Source organism: Stigmatopora nigra, chromosome 1 (genome assembly GCF_051989575.1).
Source record: "Stigmatopora nigra isolate UIUO_SnigA chromosome 1, RoL_Snig_1.1, whole genome shotgun sequence".
Lineage (NCBI taxonomy): Eukaryota > Metazoa > Chordata > Actinopteri > Syngnathiformes > Syngnathidae > Stigmatopora > Stigmatopora nigra.
The window spans coordinates 411,023-432,914 of NC_135508.1; the positions used below are offsets into that span (position 1 = coordinate 411,023).

A 21,892-nucleotide genomic window follows, 5' to 3' on the forward strand; every position below is an offset into this window, starting at 1 on the left:
ATTTACCTTTGAAAATTAAAATAAAACAATAAATAGTCTTAAAAGCTCAATATAATATTTCTAATATTGCATTAAAAAAAACAGATTTTATTCTATTTAATTAACAAAAAAATCAGAAACATAAAAAAGTGAATAATTTCTATTTTAAGTACATAATAAACAGATAAATACAATTTATGATTTTTTTCATTTCATTTTTTTATTTAAAGAATGGTTTCTTAATAATTAAATTTAATGTAAAATGTATTAAAAATGGCTTAATTAAGTTGCATTCTGAGTCCAATTATTTAAAATATTAAATGAATCAAAATTGGTACACTTTATTCAAAACATTGCATGCTATTTCTGTACACCATTGTCTCATTTTGCCAGTAAAGTCCAATTTTGTTGAACTAGGAAACCTGGCAGCGAACAACCAAACGTCAAGTCACCAATCAGCCCTCCTAGTTACACAAAATTGGCCTTTTAATAATAATAAAATCCTTCCAAATCAAGGAAAACGCATAAAAAGAGCTTTTAGCCCTGATTAAAGATGGCTACCGCGATCTTACGTTCCCATTCAAGTCAATGCACTAACATTCAAATCAAGTCAGAACTCTTTCTAGTGCCATTTTTTAAAAAGTTGGCAACATCAGAGCATCTGCTCTGACGCTATGAGATGTCCAATCTGTTTGGAGCGGGAAAAAACGGCGACCAATCCCAGAATGAATTTAGAAAAGCGGTCATAGCTTCAAAAAACCAATGTTTGTGTTGTTTTAAAAACCTGAGGATTTTTACAAGAGTGGAAAGAAACCTATCCTAGCAAGATGTTAGCTATCAGCCTCCACTCGGCGGCCATTTTGGAACAGAAAACAAATCCCGTCTCGGTACCTGGACGTGGGCGTTAAACGGCGCCGATGACGGGGTTCTTCCGCCTGGTCTGGGGGGGCGTGGCGTCTCCGTAGCGCGAGACGTCCGCCACCGTCTCGTAGCGCCGGCGCCCCAGGCGGTCGGAGGACGACGCCCGACTTCTTTCGTGCTCCGAGTAGGGTAGGGGGTCTCGGCGGGTGGGCCGAGGCTGGCCGGGGTCCCTCCTGGAAGAAAGAGGCGTACCCCCAAAAAAGATGTTAGAAGGTATGATATGTAGGGGGCGCCACTTTGACCTTTTATCCATTTTTATCCATCATTACCCATGAATCTACCGACATAGCTAGCCACCCACCCCACCTGACCACCCATGCAAGCTACCCAATGTCATCTTACCTATAGTATGGAACCATCACCCTAACCTACCCTTCCTACCTACCTCCCTACCCAAATTCCTGACCTACCTACATAATCCCATCCCACCTACCGATCCCTCTACCGACATACCCATTAATTCCAACCCACCTATGAAGCCTAGGCCCACCGACCCACCAACGCACCCACCTACCTATCCTACTTCCTACCCACCCACCTACCCACACTTACTTAATACCAAACCACCTACCGGACCTACCAACCAACCAACCCTCTACCTACCTACCTACCTACCTACCTATCCAATCTCATCTCATCTCCATACCCTAACCTTACTACCTACCTGCCCACCTACCTGATCCCTACCTAGCCACTCATCCACCAACCTACCTACCCCCCTACCCCCCTACCCACCTTCCAATCCACCTAGCTAAAATACCCAGTCACCCACCCATTTACCCATTTAATCCCCACTCACCTACCAATCCAATCTCATCTACCTACTCCAACCTTGCTACCTTCCTACCTACCTACCAACCACCCCATCCCCCTACCCACCTACCAACCACCCCCCACCCACCCACCCGACCTAATCATACACCAAGCCACCTACCTACTTAATACCAACCCATCTACCTTTCCACTCTCATCTCACCTACACTCACCCTGATCTTACTACCCACCTATCTACCGACTGACCTTTCTACCTTCTTAATCCCAACCCACCTACCTATCCCATCTCATCTCAATCTCATCCAATCAATATACCCTAACCTTACTACCTACATACCTACCTAGCTAGCTAATCCTTTAACACACCTACCTACCCTACCGAAACATAATACCCCACCCACCCACACACCACTGAATGAATCCCAACCCATCCTACCTACCCTACCCTACCCTACCCTCAGCACTACCCATCTATCAAAGTGTTATCTTGCCGGCGCTAACATTCAGAAACGCAACAGAACCTGACAGCTAACGTTTACCAACAATATTTCCCACGGCGGGTCCAATAACAACCGGGCAGGCCCGCTTTAGCCAGATGACCATTTTTTTTTGGCCTCGCTTGGACACCTGTGGACTCGGAAGGAATTTAGTGGGAGGAGTTGCTGTCCACAAAGATATTCTTGGACTCCAAAAGTACAGGTGTATTTGTACGGGAGGGTGTGTTTTTTGACCACCCAAAGAGAGTCAGTCGGCACAGGTGGTCCCTCCCTCCGCCCAAAAACCACAGCCACTCTGTCTCCGTCTCTGTGTGTCCAAAAGACGACATGTGGCAGGCTGGCAGGTTGACTCAAAGGAATGTCCAACCTTTTATGCTCCAATTGGACATTTAATAAACAATTTAGCGCAATACATAAGTAAGGAGAGTCCATGTAAATGGTAACAACAATTAAACTAGACAAAATGTCAATTAATAAAAATAATTACAAATATATATGTTAAAAAAAGAATCACATGAAAAACTAAATAAAAAAACTCCCAAAAAAATGTTTTGAGAGAAACCGAAATAATAAAAATTTACTTTCCTAACTAAAAAATAACAAAATTAGTTTTATCTTTAATAAAAATTAATGTCATTTTTTTAAAATATCGCATGAAAAACAATTAAAAAACTCCCCAAAAATATTTCATAGAGAAAATGAAATTAAAAAAAACATTAAAAACAAAAAATAATTTAGATTTGTCTTAAATAAAAAAATGGAAAAATAATATTCATAAATAATACAAAATATTAAAAAACATAAACCTTTTGGGGGGAGCAATACAAAATAAAAATTGTAAAAAAAAATCTATTTAAATTTCGCTTTAACAAAACCCCAAATTTCCCATCCGTTTGTCCTTTAAAAAACATTTTTACCCTAAAATATTCCACCCTTTTTCTAACCCATAATCCCATTGTTTTAGTCTACCATTGACGACACAAAACGTCCATTTTCAAGCAAAAGGTACGTTTCCCCCCCCCCCAAAAAAAAGCCTCCACTTCTTTTTTCACAAGAGACAAACCGTCAGTCCGTGAAATGACTGGTCGCCCTCCCTCAGTCAACGGCGCGCCACTAATGTCAAATCCATCCAGGCGGCCAGCCGGCACCGATGAGCCAAACCCGTTTACCTTTCCTAATTTGCCGGGAGAGCGCCTCAAAAAAAGGGGGCGGGGCTTCCACCCCACGAGACCCCAACGACACCCCTCGGGGACGAGTGGACGCTCCTCAGATTTAATTAGCCGCTCCAAAGCGGATTAGCCGGGCCTCACTGGCCGCTAGCCACACCGACATTTATCTGCGGGATTCTAACCCGCGGCGCCGGACCGTCGAGTCGTATTCGATTGACCACATCTCTATTCAAAATTTCCATATTTTCACCTGGTAAATCGAGTTTTTCCGCGTCTTACCCGGCGTGTGGTCGGTCCAATTCTTCATACAGGTGGTGAGCTCGGGATTCGGCACCCCTGGCGAACACCTGTGAGGAAAAAGGAAGAGGGAGTTAGCCCGTAACGCCGTTTAAAAACATAATTTGAGTATCACCGTCCAATTTATTTCAAGTGGGAAGGCGGCAGCGATTGGGTTCCTTCGCCTCTAGCCCCGCCCACTTTAGGGGGAAAAATTTGGTGTTAAATTGTATTTTTCAAACAAAAACTTGAAGCTTTGGACGCTTAGCTACTAGCTAGCAAGCTACTTTGGATCCATTTAGGAGCTTTAGCTACTAGCTAACAGGCTAATTTATGTACATTCTACATTCTGGCATTATTATTATATCTATTATTTTTTTTACATTTTATATATTTTTTTTTTAAATTTGATTTTTTTTAATTAGATAGATATTTGTTTTAATTTTTTTAATTAGATAAATATGTTTAAAATTAGATAAATATATATTTATTTAAACTAGATAAATATATATATTTTTAAATTACATAAATATTAGTTTTTTTTGTTTTTAAGTTAGATAAATATATATATATATATTTTGTAATTAAATAAATATAAAAAAATAGATAAATATATATTGGTCAAATTAGATAAACATGTATTTTTCCAAATTAGATAAATATGTATTATTTTAAATTAGATAAATATGTATTATTAAAAATTAGATAAATATGTATTTTTAAAAATTAGATAATCTTTATATATTTTTTTAAATGAGATAAATATAAATATATTTTTGAATTAAATAAATAATTGTAATTAAATTCTTTAAATTAGTTAAATATATATATATTTAATTAGATAAATAAGTTTTTCAAAAATTAGATAAATATAAATATTTTTTTTAAATAAATTTGCACCAAAAGATGTAAAAACTAAATCTACAAAACTTGATTCTCATACTAATCTTAGGAAAAAAAACAACAACTTTTATACATGTTGACTGAATGAATGTAAGCAAGCTTCCCAGCAGCGAATCAGAATCCACCTTCTGCTTTATTTTTTGGGTTGTTGCCGGGCAAAGAAAGAAAGCCAAGAAAGCCAAGAACAATGGTGGGCCTCTAATTCACTTTGGCCAACTAACTGCTTTTTCCAATTTTGGCTAAATTAGAGAGAGAGAGAGAGAGAGTGTGTGTCTTCTTTCTTTTTTTTTTGAGACCGAGACGCGAGCAGCTGTCGTCTTCGGGAAATGAAATTCCGAGAGGCGAGGGGGGCGGAGCCTAATAGAAGGGGGGGGGGGGGGGGGGGGGCGATTGGAAATGTTTTGACGTCGAGTTAGAGCCCGAAAAAAAGGCCTCATTAGCACCATGTCTGGCCAAATGCTAATTAGCGAGACGTCCAATCCCGACGGATGGGAGGAGCCTATTTTGGGAGGGGGAGGTTCGTACATCTGACAATTTAGGACTTTCTACTTTAATCCCATAATGTTACGTCTGACTTTATTCTCGCAATTTGGTGACTTTTTAAGACCCGTTATGACGTGATTTGTTTTATTTTTGTTTTATTTTGGTGGTCTTACAATGCAGGACTCGACTTTTTTTAATCCAGTAATATTATGTTTCGGAATGGCTTCTTATAATAAGGAACATTATGAGTTTTTGTTTCATCATGATGCAATATTATGTTCAGATTTAGGGCGGCGCGGTGACTCGAGTGGTTGGCGTGTCGGTTTCACGGCTCTGGGGTACTGGGTTCAAATCCAGGTGACCCGAAATGGCCAGCAAATTGCCCCAGAATGCCCCAAAATCAACAGGATATGATTAAAAAGGGACAGGAAGTGGCACAGAATGCCTGAAAATCAATAGTAAATCATCCAAAATGGACAGGAAGTGGCCTAAAATGCCCGAAAATTAACAGGGAGATCATATCCTGTTGATTTTTGGGCATTCGGGGCATTCTGGGCCACTTCCTGTTAATTTTGGGGTGTTCTGGGCCACTTCCTGTCCAATTTAAATCATATCATGTTGATTTTTGGGCATTGTGGGCTACTTCCTGTTGATTTTTGGACATTCTGGGTCTCTTCCTGTTGATTTTGGATCATATCCTGTTGATTTTCAAGAATTCTGTGCCACTTCCTGTTGATTTTCAAAAAATCTGGGCCACTTCCTGTCCATTTTAGATCATATCCTGTTGATTTTTTGGACACTCTGGGCCACTTGTTGATTTTTGGACATTCTGGATGTGAAGTATGAATGTATTTTATGCTTATTATTATGTCTTTTGGTTTATATAGTGTAGTAACTAGAATAGAATGTTGCATGACCCAGTGGAAACTTCCTTCATAACACCTTTGAGTTAGGGGCATGTCATTTACTAAGACACGCCCATTTCTTTGTGTCACTTCGTCCCGCCTTAAGTTTGTACCTAGGTCACATGACCCTTTGTTAATAAAAGGGGCTACTCTGTTGGAGGTAGGTAGGGATTGGAACTGGTCAGGCAAGGAGATGGACTCGTCTCCAAGCGCTGGCACCTCCCGACCCCTCCCTCAGCTGATGTCTTTGAAAATCTCATCAAGCCGACTCTGCGTGTGCTACCTCTGATCCGAATTATTGAATGTATATGGTTCTAAACCTGACACTGGACTACTTCCTGTCCATTTTGGGGGATTCTGGGCCACTTCTTGACAATTTTGGATCATATCCTGTTGATTTTATACATTTCCAGCTCACCTCCCGATCATTTGGTCACTTCCTGTTACTTTTGGGTCATTTCCGAGTCACTTCCTCTCCATTTCCATTTGCTAAATATTGCCTTAATCCGATTTTTTCCTCTCTTTTTGACCTGATAGGTCGACGGAGGACTGGTCACCCGGTCTGGTTTTTCTCGCCGAAGAAAGGCGACGTGGCCCGTTAGTCGGCAGCTGGTGGCGGGGGTTATTTTGGGTTTGACGGACAGACGGACGGACGCTTGGTCCCTGTGTAATTAGCCGAGCCCGAATGGCCGCCCCGCCCGTCGCTACGCTAGCTGCCCTTTCATTAGCGCCGCGCACACGTGTAAAAGGGCGAGGGTGACGGGTCGCGTCTTGCGGTCTGGTCGGGGAGGGGGCGGGTCTTCACCTGATTTAGCCACGTCTCCGGCCGCAAAGCGTGCGCGCGCGGGCGTGGGACGGGGGTGCCGTGTGTTTGCGGCGTGGCGAGAACAGGCCGGTCGGTCGCCGGGTCGGTCGCCGGGGAGGCTTTGAAATGTCGCAAAAGTTATTCTGTTGCTCGGAAAGAAAGATGTTTGAGGTTTTGGGTTTGTGGGCGGGGCTAGCTAAGAAATGAATGAGCTCATTTAGACCATTGTTTTTGGGTAAAAAAATATGGGCTATTTTGACTTTAAAGTTACTATTTATGGACAGTAATCCCTTGATTATCGCAAATTCTCTACATTGTGATCTTTTTTCACTATTTATTATTTTTAAATTGATAAAAAATGTGAAAAAAGTAAAAGGTTTGGAAACATGCTAAAAATCAATAAATAGCTGTCTAGAATCGAGAGGAAGTGATGCAAAAATTAACAGGAAGTGACCCGGAAATTGAGAGGAAGGGATCAATGAAGAGGAAGTGAGCTGGAAATGATTTAAAATCAACAGGATATGACAGGAAGTGGCCACAGAACACACCTAAATAATCAGTGACCCAAAATTGACAGGAAGTGGCCTCCAAATGCCCGAAAATTAACAGGATATAATCCAAAATGGACAGGAAGTGGCCCAGAATGCCCCAAATTATCAGAAAGTGAACTAAAATGGACAGCAAGTGGCCCAGAATGCCTGAAAATCAACAGGATATGATCCAAAATGGACAGGAAATGGCCCCAAATCATCCGTGACCCAAAAGGGACAGGAAGTTGCCCCGGAAGGCTAAAGAAATCAACAGTATATGACCTAAATTGGACAGGAAGTGGCCCCAGAACACCCCTAAATAATCAGTGACTCAAAATTGACAGGAAGTTGCCCCAGAATTCCTGAAAAGCAACAGGATATGATCCAAAATGGACAGGAAATTACCCAAGAATGCCCCAAATCAACAGGATATGATCTAAAATGGACAGGAAGTGGCCCAGAATGCCCGGAAATCAACAGGATAGGATCCAAAATTAACAGGAAATGGCCCAAAACGCCCCCAATCCACAGGAAGTGACCCAAACTCAATGCTAATAGCAACACAGGAGCTCCAATCCATTGTCCCGTCCCTCCCTGTCCATCCAATATGGATTTTAGCGACTTTAACGACACTCGTTAAGTGGAGTTTTCAACTCGTAATTGCTCCAGTGTGTTTTTGGTGAAACCCCGACTGACGTTTGACACCAGGTTCAATGTCGTCAGTGCGGAAAAGTCAACCACTAGGCCACTTCTTGGCCGGGCTTAATTGGCGTCGGCGCCACCAAGAGACGGACGGTTGACATTTCTTTAAAGACGCCTCAAATGGTCATGGTTAGAAAGGTGACCTACTCCTTTGGACAAAAAACATGGCGGCTGCGCACAATGGGAAGATTATTCATTTTTATCGCTGATTTTTTTGCAATATGGCCGTAGAAAAATTCATATTCATATTGAAAGCAAATAAATGAGAGGGAATCGAACTCACCCGATGCGGGTCGTCGTCCGGGAAGCGACGGGTCGCAGCGTCCAGTTCTTCGTAGGCGGGGGCGGCCCGGGATGGGGGAGGGTAATCCCGCCGCGTCGCTATTGGCTGTCCGTCACTGTCGAGAATTGGAATGTAGCGTTAGCCATGTGAGGAAATTGAGCCAGAAAACGCTAGCATGAAAACACGCTAATGCTAACATGAAAAAACACTGACGCTAACATGAACGCATATGGTAACGTAACATGAAAACCCGGTAACGCTAGCATGAACGCATACGGCAACTCTAGCATGAAAACAAGGTAATGCTAGCATGAAAACACACGGACACTAGCATAAAACATAGGGCATTTGCTAGCATGAACACATTTGATAATGCTAGCTAGAACATACACACGGTAAAGCTAGTATGAAGGCATACAGTAGCGCTAGCTGGAACACACACGGTAATGCTATCAGGAATAACATATGGTAATGCTAAAATGAACACATACGGTAATGCTAGCATGAACACATACGGTAACGCCAGCAGAAAAACGCACTGTGAGACTAGCATAAAACCATAGGACAACGCTAGGATGAAAGCACCCTAATGCTATCATGAAAACACAGTACCGCTAGCATGAACATGCTAACGCTAGCATAAACACACACGGTAACTCTAGCATGAAAACATATGGCAACAGTAGCATAAAAACACACTAATGCTAGCATGAAAACACGCTAACATTACTGTGTGCTTATGCTAGCATGAAAACACAGTAATGCTAGCATGTAAGCATACTTTAAAGCCAACATGAAAACACACAGTAACGCTAGCATGAACACACGGTAACAGTAGCATAAAAACATAGGGCAACGCTAGCATGAAAGCATACTTAGACGCTAGCATAAAAACACATGGTAACACTAGCATGAAAGCAAACAGTGACGCTAGCATGAACACATAGATAACACTAGCATGAACGCATAGGGCAACACTGGCATAAAAGCATATGGTAACGCTAACATGAACACATACGGTAAGCCTAAAAAGGCACTGTCAAGCTAGCATTAAACCATAGGGCAACACTTGCATGAACACATACGGTAACGCTAGCATAAAAACACACACCATAACGCTAGCTAAACCCCCACAACAACTTTTTTTCAAAGGATTTCCTGTCTTGTGTCAACTTTTTCTCTTCCTTTACCAAAACGTCTTTAATCTTTGAGGCGGCGTCTCTTAATTCGTCCTCCTTAATTCCCTTTGACAAGCGTGGCTAACCTTTTCCAGCTACAGGTCACAATCCGGCGCCGCGCTAATCAAACGTGACGCCCGTCAACGTGCGCGCACCTGCCATCCCCACACGCTAATGAAAATGTCCCCACGGTAAAATAGGCGGACGACGACATGGCGAGTCTGCCATTTTTTGACAGGATGAGAGATGTGGTGGAAGGGGGGGGGGGGGGTGCTATACCCAAGGATGATTAGCCTTCAAAAACATTTGGACAAGACGAGCCGGCACTCTCATCCTACAAACTCTAATTGTTTTGTCATAATACCAATCTTAACAGCTAGCTAGCTAACATTTGCGCAGATATTTATCGTGAAAATTCAACAGGAAGTGATCCAAATTTAAGAGGAAGTGCTGACCGACAGCCAAAAATCAAAAGAAAGTGACCCAAAATTAAGAGAAAGTGTTGACCAACCACTCAAAATCAACAGGAAGTGATCCAAATTTAAGAGGAAATATTAACCAACCACCCAGATTCCACAGGAAGTGACCCAAAATTAAGAGGAAGTGTTTACCGACATCCAAAACCAACAGGAAGTGGCCCAAAATTAAGAGGAAATGTAAATTGACCGCCAAAAATCAACAGGAAGTGACCCAAAATCAATTTGACCACCCAAAATCCACAGGAAGTGACCCAAAATTACTAGAGAATGTTGACTGACCACTCAAAAAATCAACAGGAAGTGACCCAATATTAAGATTGACCACCCAGAATCAACAGGAAGTTACCCAAAATCAACAGGAAGTTACCCAAAATCAACAGGAAGTTACCCAAAATCAACAGGAAGTTACCCAAAATTAAGATCGACAGCCCAAAATCAACAGGAAGTGACCGAGTATCAAAATTTACCGCCCAAATCAACCGGAAGTGACCCAAAATCAACAGAAAGTGATCCACAATTAACATTGACCGCCCAAAATCAACAGTAAGTGACCTCATATCAAGATTGACCCCCCCAAAATCAACAGGAAGTGACCCAAAATGAAGAGTAAGTCTTGCCCTCACCTTTCCACCGGTTGCCTGGACTTGTTGACCTTGGCGTACAACGCCTCCAAATCGTCGGGGGCGGCGGCTCGACGCGTCCGGCTCCGCCCCTTCCCGGGGGAGGCGTCTCGACCAATGGGCGGCAGCGAATCGGGTTGCCGGAAATGCTCGATCTGGGCGTAGTTGGGTTCCCGTTGCTCCTCCCGCAGATTGGGCAGGGATCGCGGGCCCGAGTCTGTCAAAGCGTGGCGTGGGCCGGCCTCCACGCGGGCGTAGCGTGGATCGTCTCTGTCGGGGACAAACACAGGTATGGCCACGTGATTGGTCGTCACGCCGTCGGTCCTTACCGGTCCCTGTCGTCGAGGAAGCCGTCCACTTCCTCCTCTGGGAAGGCGTCCATGTTTTGTTTGGTCATCTTGGAGGCCTCTTTCTTCTTGCCGAATCTGCGACAGGAAGTGACATCACTGCTGAGATATCTCATGACGATTCGGGAAATAGCGAGATGTCAAACTGCTAGCATACTATCTACTCATTAGCATACTTTTCACTTGTTGCCGTTTTGTCAACATGTGTATGCTAGCTAGCTAGGTAGCTAGCTGTTCACTAGAAGTGACCCAACATGTACAGGAAGTCACTGTATTTAGCACAAAATGAACAGGAAGTGATACAAATCAATGGAAAATGACCTGGAATTGAAGCCAAGTCAACAGGAAATGACCCAATATGAACAGGAAGTGACCCAGCATTTACAGGAAGTCACTTTATATAGCCCAAAATGAACAGGAAGTAATCAAAACAATAGAAAGTGATCTAGAATTAAAGTGAATACAAAGGCAAGTGACCTGGAATTAATGAGTCGACAGGAAGTTACCCAACATGTACAGGAAGTCACTGAATATACACCAAAATGAACAGGAAGTGATCAAATCAATAGGAAGTGACCCAACATGTACAGGAAGTGACTAAATATACACCAAAATGAACAGGAAGTGATCAAAACAATAGGAAGTGACCTGGAATTAAAGCAAAGTCAACAGGAAGTCACCATATAAAGCCCAAAATGAACAGGAAGTGACTGAATATACCCCAATTGACTCCACCCACTCCAAAAAATATCTCCAAACACAAGATCATGTATTTTCTTGCCGCCATTTCGTCAACATGTGCTCACTAGCTAGCTAGCTAACTATAAAAAGGTAAAACTAAACCAATAAATAACCAAACTTGAATTCTAAATGTGCTATTTTCTAAATGCTATATAAGATAAATTAGATTTTCACGTTGCTAATAAGAGAGCCAAAAATCTTTTGAGCTTAAGCACCCCCATCGATTAAACATTGTCTTTGTGTTCCTCTTTGGAGAGGCGCTAAGCTAGCGCCTTAATTAGCGTAGCGAGGGGGCAGAGGTCCACAGTTGGACTCATTATAGCTGCATTCATTAGGAAGAAAGGGAAATATAATGAGGGGGCGGGGCTTGCAATCATCTTTGTCTTTAACGCGGCCGTTATTTTAGAAACAGATTTCCAGATATTAGACAGGAAGTTCAAAAGAAAGTGAGACGTACTTGCAAAATATGACTAAATTAAAAATAATTAATACAACGTAATAGATTGAGAAAGAAATGTCAACATTATTTGGGAAATAAGTACATTATTGAACAGAAATGAAAAATGAATGAACATTTTACACAAAACTGGGAATGTATATCACAATAAACATCATTTAAAATGAAATATTAAATAAATAAAAATGATAAAAGTATTTTTTTGTGAAGGAAATCCCAGTAAATAGCTAAAAAATGAACAGGAAGTGATCAAGTAAAATAAGGAAGTGACCTGGAAAAAAAGTCAAGTCAACAGGAAATGACCCAATATGAACAGGAAGTGACTATACACCCCAAAATGAACAGATTAAATGTCATTATAGCTGTATAATGACAATATAGGCATTCAGATATATTCAATTTAGCCTAGCCTAGCCTAGCATGGACATTTTTAGGGAGATCTCTGACATTTTCTACCTGAAATCAACTTCTAATCGTATGAGAATAAGTTCTATTAGTGTTAATCTTTTTACTTTTTTAATTTTTACAGAAATTTCCACCGATATAGCCCCCTCGCGCACCTCTGAAAATAAGTAGCGAGCAATCTAATTAGCCAGATAAGCGTTGTGCTTGGTTGCTCAAGTGCACAAATGCTATAGCAACCTCGCTAATCTTTTTGTTCTCACCCAGCTGCTGCTTTTTTTTGGGTCTCCTCTTCTTTAACTATTCAAGCCATTAGTCTGGTTTACACATCTTTAATTTATTAGGCCGCAATTTGGGTTTATATTAGCGTTAGCATTTTTCTTAAAGACTTAATTGACAGGTCTTGGCGTCCAATCGTGTGACTCTCAGTGGGATTAATACGTTTAAAGGAGTTTTTGTTGATTTAGCTTCAATTCTGGGTCACTTCCTGTTGATTTCATCACTTCCTGTACATTTATGGGCTATATACAGTTACTTCCTGTACAAATCATGTCACTTCCTGTTGATATACCTTCAATTCTGGGTAATTTCCTATTGATTTGGTCACTTTCTGTTCATTTTGGCATATATTCAGTCACTTCCTGTACATGTTCCGTCATTTCCTGTACATATTGGGTCATTTCCTGTTGACTTGGCTTTAATTACAAGTCATTGCTATTTTTTTATCACTTTCTGTTCATTTTGGGCTACAAACAGTGATTTCCTGTATATATTGGGTCACTTCCTGTTGACGTGGCTTCAATTCCAGGTCACTTCCTGTTGAAGAGATCGCTTCCTGTACATATTGGGTTACTTTCTGATGTCTTGACTTCCTTTCCAGGTTACATCCTATTAACATGATCACTTCCTGTTCATTTTGGGCTATATACAGTAACTTCCTGCACATATCAGGTCACTTCCTGTTGATTTTTTAGCTATTTACACTTCACCATGCAGAGCACAAATAACAACAATGAGAAAATAATAACAATAATATGAAATTAATAATTAATGAGAAATAAGTGGTCTACATAACAAGTTTGACCTCTAATTGGCTGGATTTGGGGGGTCCTTACCTAATTAGGAGAGGCTCCAGCACCCCTGGCAACCCTTAAGAGGATAAGCGGTTGAGAAGCAAAGGTAAACGTAGCTAGCTAGCCCGGCGCTAGGTCGTTAAAGAAGCGCTTTATCATCAACAATTCATAAGGTGGATAAAAGAATGAATAGCGAGAGGGGGGGGGGGGGGGGGCGTTAGCGCTTGCTAATCCGCTAGAGAGCAAAGCGCTTAATGTATATTTCATAAAAGACCAATGCTAATAGGCTCTTAAAGACGCCTAGCGCTACGTGTAGCGCCACGTCTAGCGTTAGCTCGCCAGGCAAGATGGCGGATCAAAGACATACAACGGCGTAAACGTGTGTAACTTGGTAGCGGTTAGCGTGTTATTTTGTCATTTCATCCCATTTTCTGAATATCTTCAATAAGGTTTTCATTCAGTAGGTTCGCGGGGGGTGCCGGTGACTATCCCAGCTGACTTTAGGCCAAAGACGGGGGATAAACTGAAATGGGGGCCAATCAGAGGGCACGATTTGACAAAGTAGCTTGTTGCTAAGGGGAATTGAGAGTGCTACATTAGCATAGCATGCATGTCTTTGGAAACCAAGAAAAGAAGTAAACTCCAGACAGGTGGATCACTTGGACTTGGATTTGAACCCAGGTCTTCCACCGTCAGGCCAAAGTGATAACCACTCAACCACTGGGCCGTCGTGTTATTATTTTAAAAAATTTGATTATATAATTTTGTATGTGTTGGTTAATTTCCGGTTTGATAATCCCTTCATGTTGATTTTAGGTTATTTTTGGGTCACTTCCTGTTGATTTTGGGCTATTTCAAAGAGTCACTTCCAGTTGATTTTGGGCTATTTAATACTGGGTCACTTCCTAGTGATTTTGGGTTATTTTCAGGTCACTTCCGCTTGATTTTGGGTATATTTCCGGGTCACTTCCTGTTTATTTTGGGTTATTTTCAGGTCACTTCCTCTTGATTTTGGGTATATTTCCGGGTCACTTCCTGTTTATTTTGGGTTATTTTCAGGTCACTTCCTCTTGATTTTGGGTATATTTCCGGGTCACTTCTGGTTGATTTTGGGCTATTTAATCTTTGGTCACTTCCTAGTGATTTTGGGCTATTTCAGGGTCACTTCCTGTTGATTTTTGGATATTTCCAGGTCACTTCCTCTTGATTTTGGGTATATTTCTGGGTCACTTCCGGTTGATTTTGGGCTACTTCAAAGAGTCACTTCCTGTTGATTTACGGCTATTACCGGGTCACTTCCTGTTTGTCAATTACTTCCTGTTGAATTTAAGACACTTACAGGCCACTTCCTGTTGATTTTAGAACACACTGGTCACTTCCTGTCTGTCGATGCATTCATGGGTAACTTCCTGTCCATTTTAGATCATTTCCTGCCTATTGTCGAAAACATACTCCCTGATAAATTTAGAGCCCTCCCGGGTTAATTCCGAATGATTTAATCCACAAATATTTACAGGAAATGAGGCGACATTTACAGGAAGTGACCCCGGGGCTAAGCACCGCCCACCCTATTTCCAGAAATGTCATCTTCCAAGCTCAAAAGATGACATTTTCTGCTCTTTTTGATCCGAGCAAAAGCTAAGCGGTGAGGCTGAAGCTAAGCGCGCTAATCCAAATCATCTGGCGGCGTTCCCCGTCGCCGTCGACAACGAGGTGGCGTGGAAAGGATGTCTTGCTGGCGCTCGGCGATACCGCCAAAGCGGAACCGAGACGCCTAATTGGCTTGCCACCCCGTCTCATTTTCAAACGCGGGAAAAGGGACGCGGGGGTGACGTGGCGGAGGCGTGCTAACGGGCTTTGGCCCCGCGTCGCGCCGATTTGTAAACGGCGCCGGCTTTGGCGGCCGTGACATGGCGTGGGGGCGGAGTCTAAACAGCGGAGAGTCCAAAGTGGCGAGCGGGGATGTGTCGAGCGCTAGTCGGGATTTGCCACGGCGCCCCGACGGCGTTCGAATCCGAGGTGGTGGTGAGTCGCCTGCCACATCCGTCTTGACTGACGGCGACGTGTTGGATCAAGCTAATCAAGCTAATCCTAGCGCGCTACGCCGCGTAAATGAGCTGGCGTTTCATCTTTGTAAACACTCAAACTCAGGCTGGTGTGGGATTTGTTGGTTGTGGTACAGCAAGTGACCTAAAAATGGGTCAAAATGGACAGGAAGTGATCTTTCAGTAGCTCAAAATGAATGAACAGGAAGTGACCTGTTAGTTGTTCAAAATGAACAAACAGGAAGTACCCTGTAAATTCCCCAAAATTAACAGGAAGTGACTTGTCAATTACCCTAAATGAACAGGAAGTGACCTGTTAATTACCCAAAATGAACAGGAATTGACTTTACAATTACTCAAAACGAACAGGAAGTGACTTGCCAATAATCCAAAATTATCAGGAAGTGACCTGCCAATGATCCAAAATTAAGAGGAAGTGACTTGCCAATTGCCAAAAAACGAACAGGAAGTGACTTTCCAATTACCCAAAAACAAACTGGAAGTGACCTTCCAATTACCCAAAAACAAAGAGGAAGTGACTTGCCAATTGCCCAAAAACGAACAGGAAGTGAGAGATAAATGACCCAAAATGAACAGGAAGTGACCTGCCCATTACCCAAAACAAAACAGAAAGTGACTTGCCAATTGCCCAAAATGTACAGGAAGTGACCTGCAATCTGGTAAAATCAACTGGAAGGGCCCTAAAAATGGCTACAAAAACAGGAAGTGACCTATAATTCCTCCATATGAACAGGAAGTGCCCAAATATCGACAAGAATTGATCCAAAATCAAGAAAAAAACTTGACCTCATCAACATTTTCTCCTTTCGATTAACCCCCTAATAGCCGATTGACTGGACGCCACGATTGGACACGGGGCTCCGTTTCAAAAGCCAAAGATGGCGGGTGGGCGTGCGTCCCTTGGCCCCCGGTGTTTACACGCTCACACGTTCCCCCCCCCCATTATCCGGCGTCAGTGTGTGCCACGCGTACGCCACACGCTAATTGAATATGCGCCGTGTCACCGGCGGCCGCAAGATAAGGGCGGCTCGCCGGGCGGGGGAGGGAGGGATTGGGAGCGCCGCAATCAAGATGGCCGCACGGAGCAGATAAACCCGTGATACGTTGCCCTCGGCGGAAGGGGGAGGGGAGAAGGGGGGAGGGGCTAGCCCACGGCCCTTGTCACTCGACTCCTTGGATTGCTAGCGAGGAGATAGCCTTATGCACAAATACACTTGCTCAAAAAGAACAAACAGGAAGTGACCTGCCAATTACCCAACACATACAGGAAAGCCCCTGTCAATTACCCAAAATGAACAGGAAGTGATCTACCAATTACCTAAAGCGATAAGGAAGTGACCAGGCAATGACCCAACACAAACGAGAAGTCCCGTGCCAATTACCCAAAAATGTACAGGAAGTGACTTGTAAAATACCCAAAACAAACATACAAGAATTCACTTGTCAATTACCCAAAATGCACAGGAAATCCCCTGTCAATTACCCAAAAATGTACAGGAAGTGACCTGTCAATTACAACAACAACAAAAAAACAGGAAGTGACCTGTCAATTACCCAAAATGAAATGGGAAGTCACTTGCCAAGATTTACAGGAAGAGACCTGACAATTACCCAAAATGAACAGGAAGTTATCTTTAAATTACCTAAAACAAACAGGAAGTGACTTCTCAATTGCCCAATAATTAACTGAAAGTGTCCTTCCAATTACCCAAAACGAACCAGAAGTGACCTGACAATTATCCAAAACGAACAGGAAGTGACCCATTAGTTGCTCAAAATGAACAAACAGGAAGTGACCTGCCAATTACCCAAAAATGAACCGGAAGTGACCTGCCAATTACCCCAAAATAACACAATCTGTTGGATTGGACATCCATTGACGACAGTAACTTTCACATCCCCTATCAATCAGGCCTGAGGGCGGCCATGTTGGTAGGGTCAGATTTCCCATCAAAACTAAGAAAAAAATCCCCATTAAAAGTCATAACCAAGTATTTTATCAATGTCAAAGCATTTGTTAGTTTCAGCGCTAAACCTCCTATAGGTTTTTTTCACTGACGCGCATAGCTGGCGGCCATTTTGGATGGGGCACCCGCCAATAAAGAACCATTATTTTAATGGAATATTTTGTGTCTTACCTCAGGAGGCCAAATCCTTTCTTCCTGCTCTTTTCGTCCTCGCTCTTCTTCTTGGCTTTGCTCTTTTTCTCCCGCTTCCTGCCGTTGGCCGACTTTGTCGTCTTCTTGCCGTCCTCCACGTCCACCACGTCCAAGTCTTGACGGGAGGAGCCGCTGGCCGGCGTCTCGCGCCCGGAACTCGCCTCAGAACGCTCGTCGTCGTCATCTACAAGACACGACATTGCCATGTTATGGTCGAAAGTGGAATAAATGCCGGCATTTTTGTATTGATTTTAAATTATTCTAATGTATTCTAATGTATTTTAATGAATTGTAATGAATTGTAATGAATTGTAATGAATTTTAATGAATTTTAATGAATTTTAATGCATTTTAATGTATTTTAATGTATTTTAATGCATTTTAAATTAATTGTAATTTATTATGATTTCTCGTAATTTCTCGTAATTTATTTAACATTTATTGTAGTTTATTTTAATTTATTTCAAAATTATTGTAGTTCATGGTAATGTATTATTTATTGTAATTTATTGTAATTATTTTGTAATTATTTCTATTTATTTATTTATTTTTTATTTTATTTTTTCTAAATATACATTTAATTGAATTTATCTTTGTTTCTATCAATTTCTATTAATTTCCATTATTTTTCTATAAATTTCTATTAATTTCTATTCATATGCAGTACCGTTTAAGGGCACCGGGCTTACATAGTGTGCCTTTAAAATGAATGGAGATCAAAACCGTATTTGTGGATACTAACAATGCATTTTAACTTATTTTGTTAGCCTCCGTATTTTACTGATATTTTTGGGTTGCAGTACCGTCTTGGACCACCAGTCTCAGACATGCGTACCGTCTTGGAAGGGTCCCTCGTAGGATTTGTCGATGGCGATGCGGAAACTCTGGTTGCAGCCGCGCCCCCTGACCACTTGGGGGCGCGGGCGGTGAAAGGGCACCCGCTGGTGGTGGCGCACTTCCGAGATGGCCGACTGCAGACTTTCCAACGAGCTGGACTTCCAGAGGCCCAACGTCGGACCCAGGCCGACGTCCTCGCCCCCACCCTCCGTGGGACCTGAAAAAAAATAAAACAAATGACGACCAAATAAAACTCATAAAATGGCCGACATTTGTGACCCATTAAAAAAAAGGGGAATTATTTGAAGCGGATATTGACAGACATGAGCAGGCAACCATTCTCGTTAGCGTGAGTCAGCGTGAGTTAGCGTGTCCCCGCCTTAAATTGATGCCGACGCCCCTAATTTTCCATTCTTTGGAGCACTGGTGTCAAAGTGGCGGTTGGCGGGCCAAAACTGGCCCGCCGCATCATTTTGTGCGGCCCGAGTTTCTATTTTAGGATCAAAATGAAAGGTTTAGATGTATATTAAATTTCCTGATTTTCTCCCTTTTAAATCAATCATCAAAGTCATTTTTTATTCAATTTTTTCCTGAGTTTTTAGAACATTTTTGTAAAATATGAAAATATTTTTAAAAAATTGTTTTAGAGATATAAAAAACGGAATATTCAGAGATTTTAATCCAGTTCTTTCAATCCATAATTGTCAATTTTTAATCATTTTTTTCTGTGTTTTTAAGTTCAAAATAATTTTGTAAAATCTAAAAAATGTATAAAAATAAAGCTAAAATAAACATTATTTTGTATTCATAAAAAACAGAATATTCAGGGATTTTAATCCACTTCTTTTAATCCATAATTGTCATTTTTTAATCTTTTTTTCTGTTTTTAGTTCAAAAATCATTTTGTAAAATCTAAAAATATATCTTAAAATAAACATTGTTTTCTATCTATAAAAAAACTGAATATCCTGGGATTTTAATCCGTTTTTTTCAATCCATAATTGCCCTTTTTTTCTGTGTTTTTAGTTCAAAAATCCTTCGTACAAATCTAAAAATATATATAAAAAAAAAACTAAAATAAACATTGTTTTATATTTGTAAAAATATAGTCTATTCAGGGCTTTTAATCCACTTCTTTTAATCCATTTATTTAAAAAAAAAGTAAATATTTTATCTAAAAAGGTCTGGCCGTCATGAAAGTGTAAAAAATACCCTGAAAAAAAAAACCCAGTCTTAAATTGGCTCTCCAGGAGGAAGTGGCATTTAAAGAAGAGCTTATAAAATACAAGCCTTTCAAAATAAAGCGCTCCATTTGAGAGGCAGGGATTTGCGTCACCCGCGTAATTACGGCTCAGCGTCTCACTGGCGGCTTGATGGAATTAAGCTCCCAAAAAAAACAGATCGGCGCGCGCCACAAGCGTGGGGGTGCCGTCGACCGTGCCGGCGCGTGGATGGGGGTGCCGTAGCCGTGGCCGTCGCCGTATTTTAGCCGCCGCATTGAAATTCATGATATTCCATGCGGGCGCCCTTGGGAAAGGAAGAAAAGGATAATTGACTTTTGCGGAGAGCCGCTTTGGGGGTGCCGGAGCTTCGGGTGCCACTTAAATCAATAAGAGGCCTTTTAATGGGACGGGAACGAGATGGAGAGGACGCCTGACCGGGATTGGCTCGAATCGGTGGAGGGTGAAATCGCCGTTTAGAGAGAGAATGGAAGGGGGTAGGGGGGGGGGGGGGGGGATTGGTCGCCAGGCTTTCAAGTGGGGGTTCGTAGGTGGTCGCAAACATTAGTAATTCATTATTGGAGACCTGTCAGTTGCTCAATATGAAAGAACGGGAAGTGACCTGTCAATTAGCCAAACTGAACAGGAAGTTATCTGTAAGATACCCAAAAACCAAACAGGAAGTGACCTGTCAATTGCCCAAAATGAACAGGAGGTAAACTGTAAATTGTTCAAAATGAATTAACAGGAAGTGACCTATGAGTTGCTCAAAATGAACAGGAAGTGACTTATAAATTACCCAAAACGAACAGGAAATGACCTCTAAATGAACCAAAACGAAACAGAAGTGACCTGTTAATTGTGCAGACCTAATGAACAGGAAGTGACCTGTCAGTTACCCAAAACCGAACAGGAAGTGACCTTTAAATGACCCAAAACGAACAAACAGGAAGTCACCTCTCAAATACCCAAAACGAACAGGAAGTGACTCATAAATTACCCAAAATAAACAGGAAGTGACTTGCCAATTACCCAAAACAAACAGGACGAGATTTACCAATAAACCAAAACGAACAGGAAGTGACTTGCCAAATACCCAAAACAAACAGGAAGTGACTTGCCAAATACCCAAAACAAACAGGAAGTGACTTGCCAATTACCCAAAACGAACAGGAAGTGAATTTCCAATAATCCAAAATGAACAGGAAGTGACTTCCTAATTACCCAAAACAAACATTAGGTGACCTGTCAGTTACCAAAAACCAACAGGAAGTTCCCTGCCAATTCCCCAAAATGAACAGGAAGTGACTTCCCAATTACCCAAAACAAACATTAGGTGACCTGTCAATTACCCAAAACCAACAGGAAGTCCCCTGTCAATTACCCAAAAATGAACAGGAATTAATCACAATGTTATTCGGGCTAATTCCCAATGCTAACTGCTATCTTTAGCATTGCACTCAAACAAGACGCAAGCGACTTCCATTGACGCCGACAGTTGTCCAATCCCATTAGGAGGCGGAGCCAAAATTCCAAGAAGGAGCAAAGAAGCGCTTAGCCAGATTAAAAGTGTCCTCTTAAAAGCATCCGTCTAATGAAATATGTCAAAGCCTTAAAAAAAAAAAAAAAAAAAAAAAAAAATGGCCGTTCAAGAACGCCAACCTCAGCAAAAAAAAAAAAAAAAACGACAACCCGCGTAAAAGCCATGTCAATATACGCATTAGCCAAGAAGAGCAAGGCTTTTTATTTACGGCGTCCGCTCTTAAAATATTCCGGGAAAGTTACAGCTGAGTGGGCGGAGCTAAAAACACGGGAGGCGGGACCAAAAAATAAATAAAAAATGGGAAAATTATGTTATGCTAGGTTGCTAAATTGGGGTGTGTGGGTAAATAAAGGTATTTCAGTTATTATTATAATTTTTTTAATCATTTATCTTTGTATTTAATTATTTTGAAAGTTATTTTAATGATGTTTCTTGCTTTTAAAGTGATAAAAATGAACTTTTTTACCTAGCAACTGGCTATATGTAATACATTTGATTGGTTATTATATATTTTCAATTATTAATCATTAAATCTATTATCTT

The 21,892-nt window shown here is 41.5% G+C and overlaps 1 protein-coding gene across 1 annotated transcript in view; it reads right to left on the reverse strand.

Moving 5' to 3' along the window:
• Positions 1-693: 693 nt before the first annotated feature.
• The window catches only part of LOC144203147 (partitioning defective 3 homolog B-like), a 33,683-nt gene continuing 12,484 nt past the window's right edge, over positions 694-21,892 (reverse strand). Inside the window, exons 12-18 of the mRNA XM_077726452.1 lie at positions 18,585-18,803; positions 17,729-17,933; positions 10,834-10,929; positions 10,508-10,774; positions 8,228-8,342; positions 3,620-3,687; positions 694-1,073 (exon numbers count right to left, since the gene is read on the reverse strand). Coding sequence (XP_077582578.1) covers positions 884-1,073; positions 3,620-3,687; positions 8,228-8,342; positions 10,508-10,774; positions 10,834-10,929; positions 17,729-17,933; positions 18,585-18,803 — 1,160 coding nt within the window. The 3' untranslated portion in view covers positions 694-883. The remainder of the gene's footprint in view (positions 1,074-3,619; positions 3,688-8,227; positions 8,343-10,507; positions 10,775-10,833; positions 10,930-17,728; positions 17,934-18,584; positions 18,804-21,892) is intronic.